The sequence below is a fragment of the Scyliorhinus torazame genome, chromosome 13 (genome assembly GCF_047496885.1).
Source record: "Scyliorhinus torazame isolate Kashiwa2021f chromosome 13, sScyTor2.1, whole genome shotgun sequence".
NCBI lineage: Eukaryota > Metazoa > Chordata > Chondrichthyes > Carcharhiniformes > Scyliorhinidae > Scyliorhinus > Scyliorhinus torazame.
The window spans coordinates 55,017,186-55,044,723 of record NC_092719.1 but is presented as its reverse complement, the minus strand read 5'-3'; the positions used below and the strand labels follow the sequence as shown (position 1 = coordinate 55,044,723).

Here is a 27,538-nt window from a genome sequence, read left to right as displayed (position 1 = left end):
GCGTGGCCAATTCACCTACCGTGCATTTTTTGGGTTGTGGGGCCGAAACCCACGCAAACACGGGAAGAATGTGCAACCTCCACATGGACAGTGACCCAGAGCTGGGATCGAACCTGGGATCTTGCTTCCGTGAGGCAGCAGCACTAACCACTGCGCCACCGTGCTGCACTTCAACACCTCCTCCGTGATAGTCCTCAATACCGGGGCCCCGGAAGGCAGCGTACTTAGCCCCCTACTATACGCCCTATACACACACGACTGTGGAGAAAGATTTGGCACCAACTCAATCTACAAGTTTGCTGATGAAACGACCATAGTGGGTCGGATCGCGAACAACGATGAGTCAGAATACAGGCGGGAGATAGAGAATCTAGTGGCATGGTGCAACAACAACAATTTCTCCCGCAACATCAGCAAAACTAAAGAGCTGGTATTGACTTCAGTATCGTACACATCCCTGTCTGCATCAATGGTACAGAGTTAGAGATGGTTGACATCAAATTCCTGGGTGTGCACATAACCAACAATCTGTCATGGTCCACCCACTGCGATGCTACAACCAAGAAAGCACAACAGTGTCTATACTTCCTCAGGAAACTAAGGAAATTTGGCATTTCCTTACCAGTTTTTCAGAGGCACCATAGAAAGCATCCTACCTGGTTGCATAACAGCCTGGTATGGCAACTGCTTCGCCCAAGACCGGAAGAAACTGCAGGAAGTCCTGAACACAGCCCAGTCGATCATGCGTAACCTCCTACCATCCATCGACTCTGTCTACATCACCTGTTGCCTTGGGAAAGCGGGCAGCATAATCAAAGACCCCTCCCACCTGGTTATTCTCTCTTTTATCTCCTGCCCGATGGAAGAGGTTGGATAAGTCTGAGAATACGCACCAACAGATTCAAAAACAGCTTCTTCCCCGCTGTTACCAGATTCCTGAATGACCCTCTTATAGACTGAACTGATCGTTCCACACATCTTCTCGACTGAGTAGTACTACACACCGATGTCTGTTTCTATGTATTTACATTGGGGTATCAATCATAGGGCCTATGTTTTTCATGTATGGAACGATCTGCCTGAACTGTACACAGAATAATACATTTTCACTGTACCTTAGTACACATGACAATAAATCCAATCCAATCCAATTCAGTTCTCTTGCACTTGCCAGATTTCCATTGGTGCAGGATTGGAAGCTGTGCAGTCAGTTGCCTAAGCTCTTAGCTTTGGAATTCCCTCTAAAACCTCTCTGCCTTTGTCTCTCTCTTTCTTTAACTGCTCCTTAACACCTCCTTGGCCAAACTTTTGTCACATGTCCTAATATCCCCTTATGTGGCTCAATGTCAAGTTTTATCTGATAGTCCTCCAATGGAGGGTCTTGGAGAGTGGGGCTTACTACATTAAGGGCACTATATTAATGCAAGTTACTGTTGTAGTTTTAATGTCTTATCCTCTTCCAGCAGGATTGACAAATTAATTAAGTCGAAACATTGTTCTGGAGCAGAGGGGAATGTATATTTGTGTTGTTTTGTATTTCTCTTTACTCCTTACCTTTCCCCTATCCACTGAATATCCAGCAATTGACTCGACTCCAAGATCTGACTGCCCAGGTACCTGAGGCTCCTCTGGAACTGTTTGTGTGGACTGTGACACACATCTGACCTCCTTCGATTCATCACATTTTAAGCAGGAACATTCTGTTTGTTTTGTGGAATTACTGTTTGTTGAATCCTGACTAGATAACTGTGCACCTAGATGACAGAGACACAGGTAAGCAAGTTATCATGAGACTTAATATGAACAGGTGCTAGTAATCTATTAGAAAGCAATAAAGGTACTAAATTACTATTCCTATAATCCATTTTATAATGTACAGGTTGCAGATAAGAACAATGATACAAAATATACTTTTAGTGAATAAAATATGGACCAATCATTATCAACAGATCATCTTTAACTCACAAGCAATGTCAACTGAGCCTGATTTAAAGATTCAGACTGTGCTACATCGAGAATACTGGTCCAGTCATAAAGAGAACTTGGACAAAATACCCAAGACAAACTGGGAATTAAAGGCTTCAACTCAAAAATCTCATGAGAAGTTGAAAGAGATTCCAAAATGAGTTTTGTCATTTGGAATTTGCTGCAAATGGCAAATTATTTTTTGGTCATCATTTTGTGCCAGATGCTTGTAATGTTTATTTTGCAGATGAGATCTATTTGTTTAAAGTAAATAAACTAAAATCTTAGTTATTCATAGATTAATAGTAAAACAAAATGTTATCAACCTTGAAAGCTGTATGCACCAGAATACAATAAAAAGCAGCATTACAAATGTTTAATTCCTGATTTGAAAACAAGGTAAGAATGTATCTCTGAATATGAACGTGGGCAGTGGGTTGACAAACAATGTTTATCTACAGCATTGATGAGACATACGAACATTCGAAGTAGGAGCTGAAGTAGGCCATTGAGACTGCTCTGCCATTCAATAAGATCACGGCTGCTGTTTGTTTTGAGTTCCACATTCCCCATCTACCCCCAATAATCTGTGATTCCCTTGCCTAATAAGAATCTATCTACCTCTGCCTTAAAAATATTCAGTGATCCCGTTTCCACTGTCATCAGAGACAAGTTCCAAAGTAGCACAACCCTCAGAAAAGATTTCTCCTCATTTCGGTCCAAGAAAGGCAACCCCCAATTTAAAAACAGTACCCCCTAGTTTTGGACTCACCCACAAGAGGAAACATCCTTTCAACATCAGCCTTGTCTCTACCATTAGGATCTTATATACTTCAATCAAGTCATCCCTCACTCTTCTAAACTTTAGTGGAAACAAGCCCAGCCTTTCCAACCTATCCTCATAAGCAACCCGCTCATTCCAGGTATCAATCCAGTAAACCACCTCTGAACTGCCTCCAACACATTTACATCTTTCTTTAAATAAGGCGATCAAAACTGTACACAGGATTTGAGATGTGGTCCCAGCAATGCCCTGTATAACTGAAGCATAAAATACTTCCTTTATTTTTATTTTCAATTCCTCTCGTAATAAAGGATAGCATTCCATTGGCCTTCCAGATTACATGCGTACTAACTTTGTGACTCAAGCGCAAGAACACCTAAGTCCCTCTGCACCTCGCCATTCTGCAGTCATTCTCCATTTAAGGCATCGAGCGAGGGAACCGTGGTTTACCAAGGAAGTGGAATCTCTTGTTAAGAGGAAGAAGGAGGCCTATGTGAAGATGAGGTGTGAAGTTTCAGTTGGGGCGATGGATAGTTACAAGGTAGCGAGGAAGGATCTAAAGAGAGAGCTAAGACGAGCAAGGAGGGGACATGAGAAGTATTTGGCAGGAAGGATCAAGGAACACCCAAAAGCTTTCTATAGGTATGTCAGGAATAAGCGAATGACTAGGGAAAGAGTAGGACCAGTCAAGGACAGGGATGGGAAATTGTGTGTGGAGTCTGAAGAGATAGACGAGATACTAAATGAATATTTTTCGTCAGTATTCACTCAGGAAAAAGATAATGTTGTGGAGGAGAATGCTGAGCCCCAGGCTAATAGAATAGATGGCATTGAGGTACGTAGGGAAGAGGTGTTAGCAATTCTGGACAGGCTTAAAATAGATAAGTCCCCGGGACCTGATGGGATTTATCCTAGGATTCTCTGGGAGGCCAGGGAAGAGATTGCTGGACCTTTGGCTTTGATTTTTATGTCATCATTGGCTACAGGAATAGTGCCAGAGGACAGCAAATGTGGTCCCTTTGTTCAAAAAGGGGAGCAGAGACAACCCCGGCAACTATAGACCGGTGAGCCTCACGTCTGTAGTGGGTAGTCTTGGAGGGGATTATAAGAGACAAGATTTATAATCATCTAGATAGGAATAATATGATCAGGGACAGTCAGCATGGCTTTGTGAAGGGTAGGTCATGCCTCACAAACCTTATTGAGTTCTTTGAGAAGGTGACTGAACAGGTAGATGAGGGTAGAGCAGTTGATGTGGTGTATATGGATTTCAGCAAAGCGTTTGATAAGGTTCCCCACAGTAGGCTATTGCAGAAAATACGGAGGCTGGGGATTGAGGGTAATTTAGAGATGTGGATCAGAAATTGGCTAGCTGAAAGAAGACAGAGGGTGGTGGTTGATGGGAAATGTTCAGAATGGAGTACAGTCACAAGTGGAGTACCACAAGGATCTGTTCTGGGGCCGTTGCTGTTTGTCATTTTTATCAATGACCTAGAGGAAGGCGCAGAAGGGTGGGTGAGTAAATTTGCAGACGATACTAAAGTCGGTGGTGTTGTCGATAGTGTGGAAGGATGTAGCAGGTTACAGAGGGATATAGATAAGCTGCAGAGCTGGGCTGGGAGGTGGCAAATGGAGTTTAATGTAGAGAAGTGTGAGGTGATTCACTTTGGAAGGAATAACAGGAATGTGGAATATTTGGCTAATGGTAAAGTTCTTGAAAGTGTGGATGAGCAGAGGGATCTAGGTGTCCATGTACATAGATCCCTGAAAGTTGCCACCCAGGTTGATAGGGTTGTGAAGAAGGCCTATGGAGTGTTGGCCTTTATTGGTAGAGGGATTGAGTTCCGGAGTCGGGAGGTCATGTTGCAGCTGTACAGAACTCTGGTACGGCCGCATTTGGAGTATTGCGTACAGTTCTGGTCACCGCATTATAGGAAGGACGTGGAGGCTTTGGAGCGGGTGCAGAGGAGATTTACCAGGATGTTGCCTGGTATGGAGGGAAAATCTTATGAGGAAAGGCTGATGGACTTGAGGTTGTTTTCGTTGGAGAGAAGAAGGTTAAGAGGAGACTTAATAGAGGCATACAAAATGATCAGGGGGTTGGATAGGGTGGACAGTGAGAGCCTTCTCCCACGGATGGAAATGGCTGGCACGAGGGGACATAACTTTAAACTGAGGGGTAATAGATATAGGACAGAGGTCAGAGGTAGGTTCTTTACGCAAAGAGTAGTGAGGCCGTGGAATGCCCTACCTGCTACAGTAGTGAACTCGCCAACATTGAGGGCATTTTAAGGTTTATTGGATAAACATATGGATGATAATGGCATAGTGTAGGTTAGATGGCTTTTGTTTCGGTGCAACATCGTGGGTCGAAGGGCCTGTACTGCGCTGTATTGTTCTATGTTCTATGTTCTAAGTGATACTCTGTTTTTTTATTCTTCCTGTCAAAGTGAACAACTACATACTTTCCCACATTATACTCTGAGTCCTTCCTGTTTATTTCCTTCGTGCCCATTTGTTTTATTTTTGCCTGTGGATCCATATAATCAGGATCTGTCTTTGAGCAGAAGATTCAACGTTGAAAGTCTGCTTGCCAGGACACTGTGTTCTCAGGTTTTGTATTTTGGAAAGGAGAAGCCCATCTTTGCATGCACTTATTCAAATTACTTACTTTTTCCAATCAAAGACATGGGACCATAAGATATAGGAACAGAGGCAGGTCACTTGGCCCATCGAGTCTGCTCCGCCATTCAATGAGATAATGGTTGATCTGCTATAATCCTCAACTCCACTTTCCCACCATATCCCCATAACCCTTGATTCCTTTACTGAATAAAAATCTATCTCAGCCTTGAGCATACTTAATGATGCAACCTCTACAGCTCTCTGTGTCAAAGAATTTCACAGATTCACCACCCTCAAAAAAGAAATTCCTCCTTATCCCCGTCTTAAATAGGTGATCCCGTACCCTGAGATTATTCTCTCTGGTAAACTCTCCAACAAGAGGAAACATCCTGTCAGCAGCAACCTGTCAAGTTCCCTTGGAATCATATCTGTCTCAATAAGGTCGCGACTCGGTCTCCTAAATTCCTTTGAGTACAGATCCAACCTATTTAACCTGTCCTCATAAGAAAATCCCTCCGTACCCTGGATAAACCAAGTGAACCTTCTTTGGACTGCCTTCAATGTCAATGGCTCTTTCCTTAGATAAGGGGGCCAAAACTGTTCAGTGTTCCAGGTGTGGTCCAACTAGTGCAATGTATAGTTTTAGCAGGACTTCCCTATTTTTATACTGTTCCCTTTGAAATAAAGGCTGAGATTCCATTTTCCTTCACAATTACCTGAACTTCAATGCTAGCTTTTTGCGATTTATGCACAAGGACCCCCAAATCCTTCTGTGTTGCAGTTTTCTGCAGTCTTTCTCCATTTAAATAATATTCAGCTCCTTTATTCTACTAAAGTGCATAACTTCACATTTTCCTTCATTATATTCCATCTGCCAAGTTCCCTCTGTAAACGTTATTCTTACCAATTGCCTCGCACCGACGTTTGTGTCATCGGTAAATGTTTTTTTTTTTTTTTTAATTTTTAATTAAGGTTTTCATAAAATATCAATAACAACATGAAAAATGAACCCAACAGGGTAAAATACAAAACACAGTCTAGAAAAGCAACCCTCCATACCCCCCTCCCCCCTGTACATAAATAATAAATTAACATCCCGACATAACACAAGAGGTAAATACACCCCCTCAGACCCTTCAGTGTAAATAACAAAAACTAAAATAAAGTAAACCCCCCCGCCCCCCCCCGAGTTGCTCCTGCCATTGACCAATGTCTATCGTTCTACCAGGAAGTCTAAGAACGGTTGCCACCACCTAAAGAACCCTTGTACCGACCCTCTCAAGGCGAATTTCACCCTCTCCAATTTAATGAACCCTGCCATATCGCTGATCCAGGATTCCACGCTTGGGGGCCTCGCATCCTTCCACTGAAGAAGAATCCTTCGCCGGGCTACCAGGGACGCAAAGGCCAGAATACCGGCCTCTTTCGCCTCCTGCACTCCCGGCTCCTCTGCCACACCAAATATTGCGAGCCCCCAGCCCGGTTTGACCCTGGATCCTACCACCCTCGACACCGTCCTCGCTACGCCCTTCCAAACTTCCTCCAGCGCTGGGCATGCCTAGAACATATGGGTGCGATTTGCTGGGCTCCCTGAGCACCTAACACACCTGTCCTCACCCCCCAAAAACCGGCTCATCCTTGTCCCGGTCATGTGTGCCCTGTGCAGCACCTTAAACTGTACGAGGCTGAGCCTCGCGCGCGATGAGGAAGAGTTCACCCTCCCTAGGGCATCTGCCCATGTCCCTTCCTCAATCTCCTCTCCCAACTCCTCCTCCCACTTACCTTTCACCTCCACCACCTAGGCCTCCTCCTGCATCACCTGGTAAGTTTCCGAGTTCTTCCCCAGTCCAACCGCCACCCCCCACCTCCACCCCCACCCCCCGAGAGCACCCTGTCCTGTACTGTGTGTGGCAGAAGCCGCGGGAATTCCACCACCTGCCGTCTGGCAAACGCCCTTATCTATAAGTACCTGAAGGTGTTCCCCGGGGGGGAGCCCGTACTTCTCCTCCAGCTCACCCAGGCTCGCGAACTTCCCGTCCACAAACAGGTCCCCCAACTTTCGTATCCCTGCCCTGTGCCACCCCAAAAACCCTCCACCTGTTCTCCCTGGGGCGAACCAGTGGTTCCCCCGTATTGGGGTCATAGATTATCATAGAATTTACAGTGCAGAAGGAGGCCATTCGGCCCATCGAGTCTGCACCGGCTCTTGGGAAGAGCACCCCACCCAAGGTCAACACTTCCACCCCATCCCCACAACCCAGCAACCCCACCCAACACCAAGGGCAATTTTGGACACTAAGGGCAATTTATCATGGCCAATCCACCTAACCTGCACATCTTTGGACTGTGGGAGGAAACCGGAGCACCCGGAGGAAACCCACGCACACACGGGATGTGCAGACTCCGCACAGACAGTGACCAAAGCCGGAATCGAACCTGGGACCCTGGAGCTGTGAAGCAATTGTGCTAACCACAATGCTACCGTTCACGCAGAGGCCCCAACTTCCCCACCAATGCAGCCTCCACTGCCCCCACATTTTGAGGGCAGCCGCCACCACCGGGCTCGTGGTATACCTTCTTGGAGGGAGCGGCAGCGGCGCCGTTGCCAGCGCCCCCAGACTTGTACCCACACAAGACGCCGTCTCCAGCCTCTTCCATGCAGCCCCCTCCCCCTCCATCACCCACTTGCGCACCATCGTCGCATTGGCGGCCCAGTATTACCCAGAGGTTGGGCAGCGCCAGTACCCCCCTATCTCTACTCCGCTCCAGGAACACCCTTCTCACCCTCGGAGTCCCTCGCGCCCACAAACCCCATTATACTCCTGTTAACACGCCTAAAAAAAGCCTTCGGGATAAACACGGGAAGGCACTGGATCAGGAACAAAAACCTTGGGAGCACCGTCATTTTGATTGACTGCACCCTACCCGCCAAGGACAGCGGCACCGCGTCCCACCTCTTGAACTCCTCCTCCATTTGCTCCACCAGCCTTGTAAAGTTAAGCCTATGCAGGGCCCCACAGCCCCTGGCCACCTGGACCCCCAAGTACCTGAAGCTCCTCTCCGCCCTTTTTAGTGGGAGCTCACCAATCCCCCTCTCCTGGTCCCCCTCTCCTGGTCCCCTGGATAAATCACGAACAGCTTGCTCTTCCCCATGTTGAGCTTGTACCCCGAAAAGCCCCCGAATTCCCTAAGAATCCTCATTACCTCCGGCATTCCCCCCACCGGGTCCGCCACATACAGCAGCAGGTCGTCCGCATAGAGCGACACCCTATGCTCCTCCCCACCCCGCACCAACCCCCTCCAGTTCCTTGACTCCCTCAGTGCCATAGCCAGGGGTTCAATCGCCAGTGCGAAGGGCAGGGGGGACATGGGACACCCGTCTTGTCCCTCAGTGCAACCGAAAGTATTCGGACCCCCTCCTGTTTGTGGCCACACTCGCCATCGGGATCTCATACAACAGCCTAACCCACCTGACAAACCCCTCCCCAAACCCGAACCTCTTCAGCACCTCCCACAGGTACCCCCACTCTACCCTATCGAAGGCTTTCTCTGCGTCCATCGCCACCATTATCTCTGCCTCCCTCGCCGGCATCATGATAACGTTCAAAAGCCTCCGCACATTCGCGTTCAACTGCCTCCCCTTCACAAACCCCGTCTGGTCTTCATGGATGATCTGCGGCACACAATCCTCAATCCTCGTGGCTAAGACCTTCGCCAGCACCTTGGCATCAACATTTAGCAAGGAAATCGGTTTTTAAGACCCACACTGCAGGGGATCCTTGTCCCACTTCATGATCAAGGTCAGTGCCCGGGACATCGTCGGGGGAAATTACCCCCCCCCCCCCTTCCCATGCCTCATTGAAGGTCCTGACCAGCAACGGGCCCAACAGGTCCATATATTTTTTATAGAATTCGACCGGGAAACCGTCCGGCCCCAGATCCTTCCCCGCCTGCATGCTTCCTATCCCTTTGATCAGCTCCTCCAGCCCAATCGGGGCCCCCAATCCCACCACCAGTCCCTCATCCACCTTTGGAAACCTCAATTGGTCCAGGAAGCGGCCCATCCCTCCCTCCCTCCCGTGGGGCACGGATCGGTACAATTCCTCGTAAAAGTCCCTGAAGACCCCATTGATGCCAACCCTACTCCGCACCACACTCCCTCCCCCGTCCTTAACTCCCCCGATCTCCCTGCTGCGTCCCGCTTCCGAAGCTGATGCGCCAGCATCCGGCTTGCCTTTTCCCCATACTCGGAAATCGCCCCCTGGGCCTTCCTCCACTGCACCTCCGCCTTCCTGGTGGTCACCAGGTTGAATTCGGCCTGGAGGCTGTGCCTCTTCCTCAACAATCCTTCCTCGGGCACCTCCGCATACCTCCCGTCTACCCTCACCATCTCCCCCACCAGCCTCTCTCTCTCTCCCCGCTCCCTGTGGGCCCTAATGGAGGTCAGCTCTCCCCTCACTACCGCCTTCAGCGCCTCCCATACCATCCCCACTCGGACCTCCCCGTTGTCGTTGGTCTCCAAGTACCTCCCTATACTTCCTCGGACCCGCTCGCTCACCAACAGCCCCACCTCCAAGCGCCACAGCGGGTGCTGGCCCCTCGCCTCCCCCATCTCCAAGTCCGCCGCCCAATGCGGGGCGTGGTCCGAAATGGCTATTGCCGAATACTCAGTATCCTCTACTCTCGCTATCAGCGCCCTACTCAAAATGAAAAAGTCGATTCGGGAATAAGCCTTATGGACATGTGAGAAGAATGAAAATTCCCTAGCCCCCGGCCTTGCAAATCTCCAAGGGTCCACCCCTCCCATTTGGTCCATAAATCCCCTCAACACTCTAGCCGCCGCCGGCTTCCTACCCGTCCTAGACCTGGAGCGATCCAGTGCAGGATCCAACACCGTGTTAAAGTCTCCCCCCATTATCAGGCCCCCCACTTCCAAGTCTGGGATCCGACCCAACATACGCCGCATAAAACCCGCATCGTCCCAATTCGGGGCATACACATTGACCAGTACCACCCTCTCTCCCTGCAAATTACCACTTACCATTACGTACCTACCACCATTACCTGCCACAATGCTCGACGCCTCGAATGACACCTTCTTTCCTACCAAGATCGCCACCCCTTGATTTTTGGCATCCAGCCCCGCGTGAAACACCTGACCTACCCACCCTTTCCTCAATCTTACCTGGTCTGCCACCTTCAGGTGTGTCTCCTGGAGTATACCCACATCCGCCTTGAGCTCCTTCAGGTGCGCAAACACGCAAGCCCGCTTAACCGGCCCATTCAGTCCCCTTACATTCCAGGTTATCAGCCGGATCAGGGGGCTACCCGCCCCCCTCCCCCGCCGACTAGCCATGACACATCCTCCGCCAGTCACGCGCCCGCACCCCATACCCGGCCCGTTCCCCACAGCAGCATACCCTCGTCTCGACCCCCCCCCCCCCCCACTTGCTCCAGCTCCCCCTTGACCATAGCAGCAGCAACTCGATCCCCCCACCCCCAACTAGGACCCATCCTGGCTGATTTACTCCCCCCATTGCACGTCCGCAAGTCAGCTGACTCCTGCTGACCCCGGCCACTCCCACCTCTCCTTCGACTCTTCCCATTGTGTGACACACCCTCCTCTCCCGTTCCCCATCCATAGGCTCTCCCCCTCCCCCTTCCATTCTAAGCGCGGGAAACAACCCTCGCTTCCCCGCCCCCTCCAGTCTTCAGCACGGGAAAAAGCCAGCGCTTTCCACCTACCCGGCCCCGCCACCTCTGACGCAGCTCCTTTTACAGGCCGAGTCCCCTCACCCCGACTCGGGCCTCACCCTCCCCCGCGGGGCCCCATCTCACCGCCATCCACCACCCCTGTTCCATTTACCTACCAGCCCTCCAAGAGCCCCCCAACCCAACCAAAATAGTGCCCAACCCGCCCCAACCACCCTCACCGACCCGAAAGAGAAAAACACAGAGAAAAAGAAACCAGCAGCAATACAAAGGCCCCCCCCCCCTCGAAAAAAGTAAAATAAAAACATATCAACCGCAGTCCCCAATTGCCCATCCCGACCCTCAATCTGTGTCCAACATCTCGGCCTGAACAAAGGCCCATGCCTCCTCCGGAGACTCAAAATAATGGTGCCGGTCCTTGTAGGTGTCCCACAGTCGCGCCGGCTGCAACATGCCAAACTTCACCCCCTTCCTGTGCAGCACCGCCTTCGCTCGATTATACCCGGCCCTCCTCTTCGCCACCTCCACACTCCAGTCCTGGTATATTCGAACCTCCGCGTTCTCCCATCTGCTGCTCCTCTCCTTCTTGGCCCACCTGAGCACACACTCCCGATCGGCGAACCGATGGAACCTCAGCAGCACCGCCCGCGGAGGCTCGTTAGCCTTGGGCCTCCTTGCCAGCACTCTATGGGCCCCTTCCAGCTCCAGGGGCCCCTGGAAGGACCCCGCTCCCATCAGCGAGTTCAACATGGTGACCACATAGGCCCCCAAGTCCGGCCCCTCCGGGAGGCCCAGAATCCGCAGATTCTTCCGCCTCGACCGATTCTCCATCTCCTCGAACCGCTTCTGCCATTTCTTGTGGAGCGCCTCGTGCGCCTCCACCTTTACCGCCAGGCCTAAGATTTCATCCTCGTTGTCGGAGATCTTTTGTCGAGCCTCGTGGATCGCCACCCCCTGGGCCGTCTGTGTCTCCAGCAGCTTATCAATAGAAGCCTTCATCGGCTCTAGCAGGTCCGCTTTAATCTCTGTGAAGCAGCGCTGGATACCCTCCTGCTGCTCCTCCACCCACTGCATCCACGCTGCCTGGTCTCTGCCCGCCGCCATTTTGTTCTTCTTCCCTCGCACTTTCTTCGGGTCCACCACCACCTTTTTAGTCGCCCCGCTCCTTGTAGGAGCCATATACTATCGGGGAGCTGTTATAATCTCCTTCCCACACAGGGAAACGTCGAAAAAATGCTGTTGGGAGCCCTGAAGAGCCCAAAAGTCCGTTTTTGCGGGAGCCGCCGAATGTGCAACTTAGCTCCACATAGCCGCAACCGGACGTCCTCATCCGTAAACTTGTCAACAGTTCATTCACTTCCCTCGTCCAAGTCATATGTGCGTATATAAATATATATCTATTACAGTGAATAATTGTGGCCCCAACACGGATCCCTGTGGCACTCCATTAGTTACAGGTTGCCATCCTGAAAATGCGTTGTTTCTCCCAACTCTGACTAACTTCTACCAGTTAGCCAATCGTCTATCCATGCTAATATACTACCCCAACACCATAGGCACTTATCTTATTAAGTAGCCTTTTGTGTGGTATCGCGCCGGACCTGTTTTGAGAGCGTAGATACAATCCCACTTTAATCTTTACAACCCAGCACAAATGCCACCTTTGTTGTGGCTTCAAGATTGGACATATCAACAGCTGCTGTAGGTTAACACTCCATTTAGTCTGACCCAGTGTCGTGCCTTAAGGTAATGTTAGAAGTGCACTCTGAACTACACAGTATGAATTATTTTATTTCTCACACCAATCACTCATTTGCAGAGCTTTCTTTGGTATGAATGAGAGACTTTACTGATTTATGAGCAATTTTTCATCTGCATTTGTTAGAAACGGAATTGCGGCACATAAGGACCTTACAGCTTTAGAAAGAAGACTCTCATGTCTTTATGGTAGATTCAACCCAAAACTCCAATGAGAAAGGACAACACTCACAACAATTTATTTTGTTAATCCTACTCGTGAGCCAGATGTGACATACCATTATGATCTAAATCATATTCGACTCTTCTGTTGCCACAGAAAACCTGGTTGAGAATACATTTACTAAAATTTAGAATATGCTTAGACTGCAATAAACCAGTGGCCAGACCATTACATTTGTGGACTGACTCCTGATATCCGGTCTATCACGAAAGTCACTGCAGTGTTTTGAGACCACGATGTACAACGTCTTCACACCAAATATTTGAACATTTGTGACAATAGAATTCTTCTGACTTGAGATACTTGATAAACTGCAAGAGCTCTGATGCGTGAGAGAATGGAATTTGCACTCTGATTTAATCCAATAAAAAAATGAAAAGCAAAGCAATCTTTTTCAACAACTGTTTCAGATTCATGGTAGCAAAAACCTGGGAAGTTCAGAGACTTGAGATGAGTTTGATGCACAGGGAGCAAGTATAATTCCATTTATAAGCTGAGGAAATGCTTCCTCTTGGGAATGCCATAAACAGGAAAATAGAAAGTAAAATTAGGAGCCAAATGTACACCTTTGGGCTTAAGAGGTGTTTCATCGGTTACAAGTTTTTCCTGGAGATTAAGGCGTGCTGTTAGGTAATTTGGACATTCTGAATTCTCCCTCCATGTACCCGTACTGGTGCGGAATGTGGTGACTAAGGGCTTTTCACAGTAACTTCATTGCAGTGTTAATGTAAGCCTACTTGTGGCAATAAAAATTATTTTTTTTAAAAGTGATTCTTTCTTACATGTAGGGGAGAATGAAAAGAATTCCTCCATGCATGGAGATTTTACAAATAATCAAAACTAAATATTACAAGGCTCTGCTGATTTCTTACAAATGAGAAGGGATGCTTTATTGGTTATTGTAGTCCTAACACAGTTATAACTTTAACAAACAGTATTGGGCATGCCCTTAGATATTTGCATATTACACTCAGGCTTGCGAATCCTAGAATGTGTTGCAAGGATAAGGGTGGGTGGTTATGTACATTAGTTAAAAGGTTACCAAATATAATTATAGTGCACCAGAAATTAATCATATAAAATAACATTCAAACATAATTACATCCTTTCACAAGTAAAATACATATGTTTTATGAGATTTATCCAAGCTGAGGATGTATACCCTCAGTAGGTTTCATCAATAAGAATTAAAGTATATTTATACAAATCAAACCACAAAACTATCTTTCCAGTCTTCTTTTTGATCTCACCATGTCTGCAGCAGTAAACTAAGCCATTTCTCACCTCCAATGCAAAATGTCCCATCATCATTTCTGCGCACGATTAGATCATCAATAAACAGTTCCACTGGAGGTGGTTCATAAGCTGACTGATCGCGGCGTGGATTGTCATCCTTTGAATAAAATTATAATAAGTTATTTTTATATGCATTAACCAAAGAGATGCAACATTTAGTGCAAACATTGCTTTTGTAATGACCACGGGAGTGATTACACAAAATATCTCTGCAAATAGCGGCGGGCTATTGGTTCTAATGCCAGTTATTTTTGTTGATCATGAGAAAGGGTAGGCAATTACCTCCACTGTAATGATCTACTGTAGTTAGACTCATCAAACCAAATTTTAGTTACTATTTGAAATTACAATAAAAATGTTGTTTTACATGGAAGGGTGATCATCCCCAAAGCAGTGTAGTAACTAGACCACAAAGTAGGTAGTCAAATGCATTGTCTAAATGAAGGAACTTCTTTATATAAATAAATAACGCAGTCTTGCTTACAGATCACTTCTTGCAGACTGCCAAAGCTCGCACATGCTCAGACCCTCAACAGATGCCAGTGAAACAAATACATAGGAGAAGGAACACTGTACTCAACCCGCACATCTGGAAACACAGGAACCAGTTGCTGATGAACAGACAGCAGCATTACCTTCTGGCATGTTATCTGTTACAGTTGCTGACTGAGCCATAACATAAACAAATATGTATCTGTGAACAACTCTTTGTGTTACAGTCTCACGACCCAAGAAACAGGACCACTCTGGTACAAAATTATTCCCATAACCACCTCTGGTTACTACCAAAGTTATGAATGTAAACCTGATCATCCAGGTTGAACTGCCTCTCTTTTGTGTGGTAGTCGTGCCCCTCCTTTTGCTTCCCTTGTCACCTGCTCACTTTTGGTCTCAAATCTGGATAAAGCATATCCAGGTGAGATTCTGGCCTTCTATCTAATAACAATTCCTCTGGAGAGATCCCATTTGTGGATTGAGGTGTGATGTGGTGCTGGAATGAAAATCTTGCCATTCTCTTCAATCCTTCCTTCAGAGTTTGAACAGTTCACTCTGCCAAACCATTCAAAGCCGGATGAAACTGTGCAGTACTTATAGGGCATTCTTTTGCAGGATTTCTTGAAATAATTCACTTGTAAACGTAGTGCCATCATCCGACACAAGCGAATCTGTTGACCACGAGTTGAAAAAATTTGACGTAGCTTCTTAATTGTCACAGGAGCTGCAATATTACTCATGATTCGTGCTTCCAACCACTTCAAATGCGCATCTACGACAACCAAAAACATGTGGTTCATGAAAGATACTGCTGTTTGGATCACAGCCTACCAGGCCACTCCCAAGGATGAAGTGATGTTGGTAGCACCATTTTCTGGTTCACCTGTCATACTGTACAGGATTTCTCCAAGTTTTCCAAGTCCAGATCCATATTAGGCCACCAAATATACGACCTGGCTGGACTTAACATTCTAGAAGCACCAGTATGAGCCTCATGAATTTCCTCCATGACTTGTGAACGACTAGGGAGCGGAACAGCCACTCGATTCCCACAGTATGCATCCATCCTACACACATAACTCTATGCTTAAGGTTTCAACTCATCACCTTCTATGATAGTTGGCCATCCATGCATCAGAAATCTTTTAATTTGTGACAGAATAGGATCTCTGCCTGTCAACTGCTTAATTTGCTTCACACTGCCTGGAGAATGTCTCAGTCTCTCACAAAAATTGTCTCAGGAGGCCACAATACCTTGGATGGCAAATCTGGTAACTGGAGGAGCCGCTTTGCATTTGCTCGTCTTTCCCTGCTCTGTACACAATATTGTCCTGAAAAGTTGACCATTTAAGCACCCAGCGCCGAATTCTTGCTGAAGCCATGGGAGGAATATATTTTGACTCATTGAAAAGTCTCATCAACGGCTTGTAGTCGGGTACATATAGTGAATGAATGTCCATTGAGGTATTGATGGAATCTTTTCACTACAAAAACAATAGATAGACCCTCATTGACCAACTGTGAATATCCCTTTTCAGCTTCTTTCAGTGACCTAGATGCAAATCTGATGGATTTTTCTGATCCATCTTCACCGCCCCCACACCGTATGGCAAGGCATTGCACGCCAGTATAAGTTCCCTGTCTGGATCAAAATGGACGAGCAGAAGCATTTTCAAATCTTTGAAAGCCTTCTTCTGTGTGGACTCTCACTTCCATTTGGTTTTGTTGTGCAGTGGAGCCAATACTGTTATCACGTCCGGCAAGGACTTTTCACAATAGCTTATTAAGCCCAAAAATGATCTGATCTCTGACACATTCTGGGCTCCGGAGTTTCCTTAATCGTTCAAACGTTCCCTTCCACAGAAGATATGCCTTTTGCAGTGATTCTCTGGCCTAGAGACTTCATGCGGTGTGCTCTGTTTCAGACACAGTTCCACCTCTAAAAACCTTTTTAAAAGTTGATCCAGATTGCTGAGGTGCTCCTCCTCAGTCTTCACCGTAATGAAGATGTCATCCAAATAGGCTGCCACTTGAGGAATGCCTTGTAGCAGGCTGTCCATCGTCCTCTGAAAGATTGCCGGAGAATATGCCAAAAAACAAACAATTGTCCTTGAACAACCCTTTGTGTATGGATGGTCACGTAATGCTTTGAATCTTCTCCTCGCAAGAGTTGTTGATATGCCTGGCTCATGTCCATGTTTGAAAATGTCTTGCCTCCCACATGAATTCAAAACAAGGAAGTATCTAACTAGGAAAAATGGTTAATGGTGAGCTTGCAATCACCACATACGTGCACTGTACCATCATTCTTAAGGACAGGAATGATTGGAGCTGCCCAATTGGAAAGTTGAACAGGCTTAACGATTCTCAGCCTTTGTAGCTGTTCTAACTCCTCCTCCACTTTCCTCCGCATGGCATAGGGCACTGTCCTGTGTTTGAAAAAGTGAGGTGCAGCCAGAGGATCTATGTCCAATTTCACGGTAGTACCACGCATTGTACCCAGTTCATCCTTGAACATGATCGGATACTTCTCAACATCCTCGGTCGGTGCTTCCGGTGGCACGATGTGAGGGGAAGACGGGCACAAGGCGGCTCCTGCTGGAAATCTGACCTTTTGGTACCCTTTTTCCTGGCGGCACGGGTCTTTAACTTCTCGGGAAAATCCTAGAATTTGGCTGGGTAGATTTCTCTCATCTCTGTGATGCCCAAAGGAGGAAGAGCCAAGATGAACGACCTGGAAAACAGATCCAGAAGACAGAATGCTCGTATTGAGGGGTTACCAGAGAGGGATCAAAGGCCGCAACCTTACTCAATACTACTCGGACGTCTTCCACAAGATAGTGGGTGAAGGTGTACTTCAATCCCCCAGAATTAGACTGGGCACATCGTTTGCTTCAACCTGAGCCTTGCCCTGGAGATCCTCCTTGTGCAGTGATTGCAAGATTTCACAATTTTAAAGAGGAGCTGGGGCTTTGATGGGCAAGACAGCACCGTGATTTTAAGTGGGAAGGCCACTCTATTAGGCTGTACCGGGTGATGAGTATAGACCTAGCGAAGAAGCGAGCTGCTTTTAATAGAGTGAAATTTGCCTTCAACAAGAGTAGAGTCAAGTTCGGAATGATTTATCCAGCTTGCCTTTGAATAATATTCCAAGAAAAAAAACAATTTTTTGACTAACTGGGGGATGCTGACTCCTTTGTCAAGAAGCACAATTTGTGCTCTGTTTAATAGAAACATCAAAAAAATAGGAGCGGGGGAGGCCATTCGGCCCTTCAAGCCTGCTCCACCATTCATATTGATCATGACTGATCCTCCAATTCAATAGCCCAATCCCGCTTTCCCCCATATCCTTTAATCCCCTTCACCCTAAGTGCTATATCTAACTGCTTCTTGAAACCATACAATGTTTTGGACTCAACTACTTCCTGTGGTAATGAATTCCACAGGCTCCCCATTCTCTGCGTGAAGAGATTTCTCCTCATCTCGGTCCTAAATGGTCTGCCCCGTATCCTCAGACGGTGACCCCTGGTTCAGAACACACTCACCATCGAGAACATCCTTGCTGCATCAACCTGGTCCAGTCCTGTCAGAATTTTATCGATTTCTATGAGATCCCCCTTCATTCTTCTGAACTAATCTGCTTTATGGCTTGGTGTACGGGCACTTTGCATTTTGTTTCTTTTCATGTCTGTTGTTTGGGTATATTCTTGATGTCCTTAATTATATATGAGAGATTTCTGCAGTTTGTTCCTTACATTAACCTCTTTTTTCCTTTCTCTTTTCTTTTCATTTGGCGGAACCGTTAGTCACCAGTGTGGTGTAAGTTAAATAAGTTATTACTCTTCAGTTGGGAGTCTACTCTGCTAACAAGGTGCGTTAGTTAACAGGGTGGTATTAGAGGGTCTTCAATACAGTAGTTTTTAAAATAAGTTTAGAGTTTGTGTTTAGTTATATATTGTTATTTCTAAGTTTTAGGTTGTTATTGTTTGCCATCATTCCATTTGCCTTTGGGTGCAGTTATGCTCCACTGTGATGGAGATTTGGGTTGGGCAGAGTGGTGTTGGATGAGCTTTAGTTCTTTGGTTTGCTGACTGTGTCTGCTGGGCTCTCTTTGTCAAGTCATCTGGCTTGGCTCGGTGGCCATTTTGGGTCTCTCCAGGTATTTTGCCCCGTCCTCACTTCAATCATTAAACTTTCCAACTGCTCCGAACATAGACGTGGTACTGCTAATTTGAAAGTCTGCAGAATAAACCCAAGATGAAAACTAGCCTCTCACTGAATGCAATCTTGTGTTGCCCCACTGAACATTGAAAAAGTAGTTTATTTTCTTGCCGTTTTATCTTCCCTGCCACAAATGTGGTAACTTGAGACCACAAAATAGGTAGTCGAATGTGTTATTTAAAAGAAGGAACTTCTTTATACAAGTTGAAAATCCGAAATGCTTGGGGCTGAGTATGTATCGGATTTCAGAATGTTTTTGATTTTGGAATATACTGCGCAGGTGCGGCGCACGTTGGGAATTGCGCATGTGCGTTTGGAACTGTGAATGTGCAGCGCACGTTGGGAAGTGTGCATGTGCAGAACGCGTTGGGAAGTATGCATGAGCGGAACACTGAACTGCTCATCGGCTAGGAGCCGTGTGGGATTTCCCATTCATGATGTCATGTAGGCGCTCGAAAAAAAGTGCGGATTTCGTAATTTTGGATAAGAGATGCCCAAACTGTATAAATAAATAACGCAGTTTAACAATAACAGTAATAACTATGAAAACGAGAGCTCTAGTAAAACAGGTTTTGCTTGCAGGTCACTTCTTGCAGACTATCAAACCCCACCCAAAGCACGCACATGCTCAGACCCTCAACAGATGCCAGTAAAACAATAACACAGACGAGCACACTGTAACACAGTGGCATAGTACATAGAAAGCAATAATGTACACAAATTCAATTTTTATATTCTTTAAATTGCTTGTCAATTTGAATATTTCACGCAAAATTGCATATTAAAGAACAATATACAAATCACTTTGCCATAGTTTTGGTCATGGTATAGCATAGGGCATGATTTTTCTGATGGCGGGGTTTCCCGCCTTATCATCCAAAGGATCAGCAGGGAATACATCCGTGCCAATAATGCTTTATGAAGCCTTAATTGGCTGGTGACAAGACTTGCATCCCTCACTTCGAAAGAAGTCCCACTTTAGAGAGCTACTGGCCCATCTAAATAGCTGGAAGCTCTGAAGTATAGCAGGAGGGCAGGATAAGGCACCCAGGTGACTGTGAATTGGGCATTTAGAAGCCTTAGTAGGCTCAAGCCGAGGCTCTATCCAGTCTCTGTCATGAATAAAAGCCATTGAATATTTAATACAATGCTAAACACAGGTACAGATAATGCTATAAGGAGAAGAAAGATGGGGTTGCTAGAGATACAATGGAAAAGTTTTTAAAAATTTAAATATTCTCCATTCTCCAATGATAATTAAAATCTGAAGGAATGAGACACCACATTTTAAAATATTATTTTTCAGTGTCAGAGAGGTTACTGGTAGTAACTAAAGACTTAATCACCCTGATGAAAGGGTACTAGCACTGGAATGGACAGCCCCAACATTTCCTGGTGTGTTTAGATCCTGTGAACGAAATACAGCAAATTCATTAAATGTTTTTTTAAATGATAAACAGATGGTGAGATATGGTACGAATGAGAAAATGCTGGAAAACCTCAGCAGGTCTGGCAGCATGTAGGGAGAGAAAAGAGCTAACCTTTCAAGTCCGATGATTCTTTGTCAAAGCTAACAGACAGAGAAAGTGGGAAATATTTATGCTGTGGAGTGAGAATGAAAGATGAGTCATAGCCACAGAAACCCAGGGAAACCGGGTGCTAATGGCCACAGAAACCAAGGGGAAAGAGTGCTAATGGCAGTCCCCAGAGTGAACAAAAGATGTGAAAAGCCAAACAGCAGAGAAACTGACATCAGAGGGTGAACTGTAGATGTGGGGAGAGGGGAACGGGGAAGCAAAGAGGAGAAAGGGTAAGGAAAGGTGGATAAGATTGGGGGGGGGAGGAGCGGTTTAAATGTATATTAAGAAAGATAAGAAATGGTAAAAGACAGTTAAAATGAAATGGGATGAAAACAAATGGGTTGAGGTGGGGTAGAGCTAATCATCTGAAGTTGTTGAATTTGATGTTGAGACCGGAAGGCTGTAGCGTGCCTAACCGGAAGATGAGATGTTGTTCCTTCAGTTTGCGTTGAGCTTCACTGGAGCATTGCAGGAGGCCAAGGACAGACATGTGGGCATGGGAGCAGGGTCTTTTGTTAAAATGGCAAGCAACGGGAAGGTCAGGGTCCTGAATGCGCACAGACCGAAGATGCTCAGCAAAGCGATCACCCAGTCTATGTTTGGTCTCTCCGATATTGAGGAGACCACATTGGGAGTTGCAAATGCAATAGACCAAATTGGAAGAGATGCAAGTGAAACGCTGCTTAACTGGAATGAGTGTTTTGGGCCTGGGATGTTAAGCATGGAAGAGGTAACGGGGCAGGTGTTACACCTTCTGCGATTGCATGGGAAGGTGCTGGGAGAGGTATTCGGTATGGTGGAGGAGTGGACTCGACTATCTCGGTGGGAACGGTCTCTGCGGAATGCTGACAGAGGGAGTAAAGGGAAGATGTGTTTGGTGGTGGCATCACGCTGGAGTTGGCGAAAATGGCGGATGATTATGCTTTGCATACGGAGGCTGGTGGGATGAAATGTGAGAATGAGGGGGACTCTATTATTGTTCTGGGAGGGAGGGGAGGGGGTAAGGGCAGTGGTGCGGAGATGGACCGCACACTGTTGAGGGCCCTGTCAACAACTGTAGGTGGGAAATCAGAGTTGAGGAAGATGGAACACATTTTCGAAGCACCATTTTGGAAAGTGGCATCATCGGAACAAATGAGACGGAGGCGAAGGAGTTGAGAGAAAGGGATGGAGTCCTTACAGGGTGTAAGGTGCAAAGAGCTATCGTCCAGATAGCTGTGGGAGTCACTGGGCTTGTAATGGATATAAGTAGATAGTCTATTGCCGGAAATGGAGACAGAAAGATCAAGGAAGGGAAGTGTCCGAGATGGACCAGGTGAAAGTGATGGAGGGCTGGAAACTGGAAGCGAAGTTGATGAATTTTTCCAGGTCCGGACGAGAACATGAAGCGGCACCAAAATATTCATCAGCGTATCGGTAAAGGAGTTGTGGAAGGGGATCCGGGTTGGCTTGGAACAAGGAATGTTCCACATACCCCAGTGAGATATGGTACCTTCCATTGCATAGCTTCTGGGGGAGCATGGGATCTCAAAAAGCAACTTCTGGATTTCCACATTTAGCTGCTCGCAGAGCCATCAGAAGTTGCTGTTCCATGTAAATAATAGTGTTAGCCACACTGTTATTTCTCCAACAAAATTCAACAACTCACGAGGACATTCCCATTCCACGTGCTAGCTTCTCAGAACAGAATCACCCTTCGCTGGTCTTAGAGAGACTATCCCAGTGCCGAGTTTCTATTTTTCATGAATTTGCCAAAGTGCTGGTCTGTAATTGACTGATTGCCAACAGCGATGAGGGTGGACACTAAACTGTCACTGGTAGTAAAGCAAAAGAGGAGGACTCTTGGTGACAATCACACGTTCCACTGTTATGGGGAAAATTGTTTCACAGAAAAAGTAGCCATCATACCTTCAGGTTAATTCTTGTATCAGTTACTTCAATTTTCATAGGGATTATGTCAGCAGGTACTTCACCTTCTAGAAATGTTCCTAGATTTGTGAGGGAAGACATCAGAAACTCTGAAGTGAAATTCTTAATCATGAATTGCAAGAAACCATTCTTGGCTGCAAGTGATGAATGGACAGCCGCACTAGGCCCACTTTCCAGCCGTAGACTCACTTCAGGCAATTCCTTCCGTTTTTCCTGTGTCAGCGAGGAACGGTGTCGATCTGACCATAACAAAAGAAAAATTGGTGATTTTTAAAAAGGGTAAACATTATCGCTTTGCTGCTAAATAAAGCATTTCAACAGGGACAGTTGTTCCTTGAATTTCATCTTTGAGGTTATATGCCTATCACTGACCAATTACTAACCAATTGGTTATATTACTTGGGGCTGCATTTTGCACTAGTTTAATTTAAGGTCTATGTTTCCCTTGCTTAAGTGTAAAGAATGAAGGGAATATAGAACAGTATATAGAGTCATAGAATTTTACAGCACAGAAAGAGGCCCTTCAGCCCATTTTGTCTGTGCCGGCCAAACGCCAATTTATTTGAATCCCATTTTTCAGCACTTGGTCCGTAGCCTTGCATGTTATGGCATTTCAAGAGCTCATCTGTATAGTTTGTCTGGAATTAGACTTTAACCAACCTGAAAATAATTTGCTTTGAGCAACTATGGCCATCGACTGCACTTTCTCTCCTTCGAGGGGATGCCAAGATTCACTCAGTAGACAGTACAATAGGACTGGTGGCCACCAGGAAACTGGCAGTATCTCATTACAATTGCTAGTCCCTGAACAAATCCAGTGGTGGAGAACCGAGTAATCATTGAAATTTTGAATGATTTGTACCTCCCTATTAAAAAATTTTCATATCAACATAACTCACCAGTAACAAACCCTGTAAATAAAATCGGAGCTCAAGCTAAGTAATTTGCAGTTTCCGCCAAAAGTATTCCACTGTATTCACTGTTGACAAGAAACCAATTTTTTCTTTTAAATCTTTGTTTTCTGCTTCAAAATGGCAAAATGTTTGAAACATATACATGCTCCCTCACCAGTTATCCAAAGCATTTCACATGCCATGGAAAGACAGGTTCACTATATCATTCTGTACATATTCAGAACTTTAATTTCAATGTGTAGTTAGTGCCCCCTAGTGCATGTATAAGGAAAGCAAGTTCAGTAATTCATTATTTTTTTTTAAATGATCATTATGAAGGCATGTGCAGATACTTCCCCAAAGAGCTCAATTGCTGATCTCAGCTGCTTTGCAAGTGGGACACAGAGGGTAAGTGCTCAATCCTATTCTACAAGGATAACAAGCCACCCTGTTTACTGACAGGGAACTTCTGGCAGACAGCTTAAAAGCTGCAGAGGCAGAGTTTTAGGAAGATGTCACATATTAACTCTTAGCCAATGAAAGGCAAATGGTATGCATCAAGGCTGAAAGAAAGCCAAGTAAAACTAAATAACACAAATGAAAAAAAAAAAATCCTCCTCATAAGGTTTCGCGAAAAATTATTGGGTATCTGCAAATTGAACTTTTCTTGCCCCGTACTGATTGACCATGTTGCTCTGCAGATTCAAAGATGTCACAGCCCAGCTTCACCAGAACACTGCCTTCCTTCCGCCTGTGTTCAGCACAAGGTATTTATGTACAAAGATTAACTACCACCGCCATTATTCTCTTGACAGCATATTCCCCTACACATCAGGATATTAATCTGTACTTATAAAATTTAGCACAAAGTAAAACACAAACTGAAGAAAAGCAATTAATTTGCACCATACTCTGTTACGCAAGGTGTTTCCAAATCGGAATTAGAACCATAGAATCTCCACAGTGCAGAAGGAGGCCATTTGGCCCATCGAGACTGCACCGACCCTCTGAAAGTGCGTCCTATCCCGTAAACCTACTCTCCTGCCTTATTCTCACCTAAACTGTACATCCCTGGAGGCAAAGGGGAAATTTTATCATGGTCAATCCACCTAACCTGCACATCTTTGAACTGTGGGAGGAAACCGGAGCACCTGGAGGAAACCCACGCAGATACGGGGAGAAAGTACAAACTCCACACAGGCAGTCGCCCAAGGACAGAATTGAACTCCGGTCCCTGGTGCTGTGCAGCAGCAGTACTAACCAGTGCCACTGTACAGCCCTCAAAGAATCATATAATTCCTCCAGTGCAGAAGGAGGCCATTCGCCCAATGAGCCTGCACCGCTCTCCAAACGACCACTCCACCCAGGCTCCATTCCCTGCCCCATCCCAGTAACCCCACCCAACCTGCACACCGTTGGACATCAAGGGGCACTTTAAAAAAAAACATTTTATGGAGGTATTTTCTTGGCGTTGCATCAGCAGCAATATAAACAATGTACATGAAAATATAAACATAGTGCAAATACCACCTCCTGGCGAACCCTAACAGTGAACCTCTCAGGGCGAACTTAATTTTCTCCAGACAGAGAAAGCTAGCCATGTCCGATAGCCTGGTCTCTGGCTTTGGGGGCTTGGAGTTCCTCCATGCTAGTAATATCCGCCTCCGGGCTACCAGGGAAGCAAAGGCTCTGTCTGCCTCTTTCTCCTCCTGGATTCCCGGATCCTGCGACACCCCTCAAATCGCCACCTCTGGACTCAATGCCACCCTTGTTTTTAATACCTTGGACATGACGTCAGCAAACCCCTGCCAAAATCCCCTCAGCTTTGGACCAAGGGGCAATTTAGCATGGCCAAGTCACCTAACCTCCACATCTTTGGATTGTGGGAGGAAACCCTGTGCAAGCATATTGTCTTAAAAGGGACTGACTTGCAAGTAGCCTCACTGGTAGCCGACATGTGCAGCCATGCAACTTAGAGGAATCAAGGACCCAGAGGCTCTCCAGTCTTTTAAAAAAATTCATGGTTTTTCAATGACCTCCACTTCATTAAAGCAGGGCATCTCACTGCATGAACTATTAATTAGATTTGTTTGAGCGCGTTTTGTTCTTAAAATGTCCGTGAGCTGATAACCACATAGCAAAGAGAACAGGGTATCTGGGACTTTGGTGAACAACAGAATTTTAAAATGCATTTCCGTAACCAATAATATTTAAGGATTGGAAAATTAATGAAGGACTGAGAAGGAGGATGAATACTGGGTAATTAAAATGACAAATCAGGTACATCAAGGGAAAGAAAAATAAGACTGAGGGGGATGAAAGACAAAGAAGGCCAAGGGGAAGCAAAACCATCGGAACAGGCTTTAATGCTTGTGGTGGATTGAAGAAACTCTGAAATTTTTGGAAAATACCTGGTCACTTGAATAAAATAGTGATACAGAAACCTATTGGAAACGGGGAGCAACTGTGGAGTGTTTGCTAAAAGGCCTGTAATTCCATTGAGAGTGTGATGGGTGAGAAGTATTCAAGGGGAATGTCACTTTCTGTAGTTTAATTGCCAGCAAATATAAATTGTCAGCAAAAAGAAAATAGTGTTAAGTTAATCATGCTTTTTAGTTATGGTAAAAGTTTCAAAATGTGAAATCTTGCTGTGATATTTTTTCCAGCTAGTAACTGGAAGTTAGAATTTCTTTTGAAAAGTCATTGGTTTCTATGGAAATTGTAACATAATTCACAACCTGAAGGATGAGACAGTTTATTGTGTGGGCGAGAGGTTCATTGACAGTCACTAAACATTATCGCCTTGTGAAGGGTACTTTAATTCTTTGCAGTGAGTTTTATCAGCAATTAAGGTGCAAATGCAGCAACCTCATGAAAATCATTGGCTGGTCAATGGTGAGAAGCTATTATCGCTGAGCTAACAACAGAGCTCAACCACAACTGGTGGTAATTTGCAATCCAAGGGGTCTATTCCTCAATACAAGTTGTGGTCCAATTTGTGCATTGATTGTGTGTGTCAGTCACATCTCGTTTCTTTTCAACACAATTTGGGTCAATACGTTTTGAGTTTTGACCTGCACCTTTGACCGCCTGAGGCCCACTGAAATCTGGCCCGGCCAGATCAGACCCGGTCCACTGTGGCTACTCCGTGGTGTAATTACCAGCCTCCCATCCATGCTGAAACAGAGAATTAAAACTTACCTGGCAACTAACTGCATGTTGTCCGTCCAATCAGAGGCTGGTTCTTCCCTGCATTGGCTGCTGACGGGCTTACCAGTTAAGGCTGCATGGTAGCACAGTGGTTAGCACAGTTGCTTCACAGCTCCAGGGTCCCAGGTTCGATTCCCGGCTTGGGTCATTGCCTGTGAGGAGTCTGCACATTCACCCCGTGTCTGCGTGGGTTTCCTTCGGGTGCTCCGGTTTCCTCCCACAGTCCAAAGATGTGCGGATTAGGTAGATTGGCCATGATAAATTACCCTTAGTGTCCAAAAAAGTTGAGGTGAGGTTACTGGGTTACGGGGATAGGAGGAGGCGTGGGCATAAGTGGGGTGCTCTTTCCATGAGCCGGTGCAGTCTCGATGGGCCGAATGGCCTCCTTCTGCACTGTAAATTGTATGAAATTCTATGATAAGGCATGGGGAAACCAGTCTGTCATTGAAGGATCATGCTTGTAGCATTTTTCAAAATTCAGTCCGTGCAGATTTCAATGGCTCAGTCCACCAATGTGGCGGGCCAGATCCAACGTGTGGCGGGCCAGATCCAGCTGCTATGGGGACCGCATCTGGCCCACAGGTCTGAGGTTCGACTAGCCTGATTTCATTCCATTGGGTTTCTCATTGGCGCCACCTATCTAATTGATAGAGCCACCTAACTTAAGAAGAAAAAAAAGAAATCACAGGACGGATTTTGCTCTGAGCGCCGTTCAATATATTTCAATAGGAGTAGGTTCTTTGGGGTAGAGGATAGATGTGAAAGATGTTCAGGGAGCCCGGCGAACCATGTCCATATGTTTTGGTCATGCCCGGCATTGGAGGGGTTCTGGAGAGGTGTGGCGGGA

The 27,538-nt window shown here is 46.1% G+C and overlaps 1 protein-coding gene across 5 annotated transcripts in view; it reads right to left on the bottom strand.

The window, feature by feature from the left end:
* bltp3b (bridge-like lipid transfer protein family member 3B) overlaps positions 1-27,538 on the bottom strand; it is a 217,589-nt gene that overhangs the window by 6,187 nt on the left and 183,864 nt on the right. For 4 of the 5 annotated variants that reach the window (XM_072471539.1, XM_072471540.1, XM_072471541.1 and 1 more), the window contains 3 exons: positions 22,568-22,827; positions 14,352-14,460; positions 1,555-1,754 (listed from right to left, as the gene is read on the bottom strand). In XM_072471539.1, coding sequence (XP_072327640.1) covers positions 1,555-1,754; positions 14,352-14,460; positions 22,568-22,827 — 569 coding nt within the window. Of the gene's footprint in view, positions 1-1,554; positions 1,755-14,351; positions 14,461-22,567; positions 22,828-27,538 lie in introns of those variants that run through there. The other variant, XR_011934062.1, reaches the window with a different exon arrangement.